General features: G+C 44.1%; 1 protein-coding gene across 1 annotated transcript; it reads right to left on the bottom strand.

The window, feature by feature from the left end:
• Positions 1 to 468: 468 nt before the first annotated feature.
• On the bottom strand, positions 469 to 1321 carry LOC128118142 (probable ribosome biogenesis protein RLP24). The gene is given in 2 exon segments (XM_052750642.1): positions 469 to 1137; positions 1140 to 1321. Coding segments are annotated over 2 exon segments (489 nt in total). The 5' UTR covers positions 1312 to 1321; the 3' UTR covers positions 469 to 820.
• Between the last annotated feature and the right edge of the window lie 595 nt (positions 1322 to 1916).

Here is a 1916-nt window from a genome sequence, read left to right as displayed (position 1 = left end):
TGTGAGTTCAAGGCAGCCTGGTCTACATAGTGAGTTCCAGGACAGCCAGAGCTACATAATATGAGAGACCCTGTCTCAAAAAACCGAAAAAGAAAACCACATAATAAATCTTAAAAGGTACCAAGATTCTTCTGCTTCTAGACCATTGCTGGGCTGGAGAGAATTGGAGGGGAGGGGTGTTGGGCCAGAAGTCACAACTTGGAATTGAGCATTCTCCAAAGCAGTAAGAAGGTACCATTCTGGCAAAGTTTATTCAACCACGCCCCACCCCCACCCTCACAGGCCGCCTATTGGAATGGCTGAAGCAGGGCGGACAGCCCAGCCTAATTCAGCTGCCTTGTAGCTTTGTATGCGGCCAGCATGCAACTCTAAGAAGCTACTAAGGAGACTAAAGCAAAGCAAGAGACTGAGGTTGTCCTGAGAACGGTTAGTTCCTTGCGACCTCTGCTTCAATGACCCTAATAAACAGACTATCCTAGTGCAAGGAAAATATTACATCGTGACAGATTTCACACTAGCAAGACAGTCAGCACAGAAATGTTGCCTGGTGCCATTAAGCAACAACTCAAACCATGGTATGCCCAGAGTTCGTGCCTTAATCTACACACAAACCTTTGTGTTTATGTGAGCACAGCACGGTGACGCAGAACATTGAGCTGAGATCTAACACCCACAATGGATGCTTTTACAGGCTGCAATATAAGAGGGAAGCTCGTGAATCACATTTGTCTGAGGGACCTTACATAACCAATCAGTAACTTGGGGATCGACAGTCTCCACTGGTTTCCAGTGTGTCTAGGGCTGGTTGCAGGAGGCACCATTAGGAAGCATCCTCCATGTCCACATCCTCCTGCAACTGCTGGACCATTTTTTCTTCCAGCTGCTTTCCTTTGCCTGCAAGAGGAGCCCGCATAAGATGGATGCTCTGCTTGACTTCTTTGGTGTCCTGAACCTTCTGTAGCTCTTTGTTTTTCTTCAACCTGTTCATTATAAACTTAGCCTGGCGTTTCTGTTTGATCTCTTCAACCCTCTTCATTGCATGGATAGTTTTACTCCAGAGCTCTCGCTGGTATTTCACAGGTTCATTTCTACGTTTTTCAAACTCAAATGAGTTGTCCACGGTGAGCTCCTTGCCATTGCTTTCCGGAAGGCTTTAGTCCACCTGACCTTGCGTGGGTTCCGCTTCTTCTTGAAGTTTTTATGACACTTGGATTTGCAGAATCGGAACACCTTGCAGTCGTTGCGGACGAACATCATGCCGTGGCCCGGGTAGATCGGCCCGGAACAGAAGTAACATTTCTCGATCCTCATGTGGACTCCGCGTGGGCCTGTTTTGTTTTCTAGTGAGAGACAGAAAGGGGTTGGGTCCAGATGAGAAGGAAATCAGGCAGCAACTGGAAGATGTAGAGGGAAAGAAAACTATAATCAAGATATATTATATGAGAAAAAAAAATCTATTTTCAATAAAAAGAAGCAGAAGACAAAAAATGAAGGGATAAAGGAAGAACTCAATAATAGAATCAATCATTTTTTTTTTCTTTTTTTTTTCTTTTTCTTTTTTTTTTTTTTTTGGCTTTTCGAGACAGGGTTTTTCTGGGTAGCTTTGTGCCCATGCTGGCCTCGAACTCACAGAGATCCGCCTGGCTCTGCCTCCCGAGTGCTGGGATTAAAGGCATGTGCCACCACCGCCCGGCTGAATTCAACCATTTTTAAATAAATGGAAATGAAGACTAATGTACAGGATAGAGCAAAATAGTACTATGAAACTTTCTAACAAATCAATGCTTACACAAAAAAGTCAGGAAGGTCTATCAAAGAGCCTGACATAGACTCTCAGGAAACAAAGACACAGGAAACTACAGATTAAGAGATGGCAACAAATAGTGAAGAGGAGAAATAAATGAAACAAAGACTAC

This window comes from Peromyscus californicus, unplaced genomic scaffold, assembly GCF_007827085.1.
Source record: "Peromyscus californicus insignis strain IS unplaced genomic scaffold, ASM782708v3 Scaffold_22__1_contigs__length_63687245, whole genome shotgun sequence".
NCBI classification, from domain to species: domain Eukaryota; kingdom Metazoa; phylum Chordata; class Mammalia; order Rodentia; family Cricetidae; genus Peromyscus; species Peromyscus californicus.
This window is presented reverse-complemented; position numbering and strand designations above follow the sequence as displayed.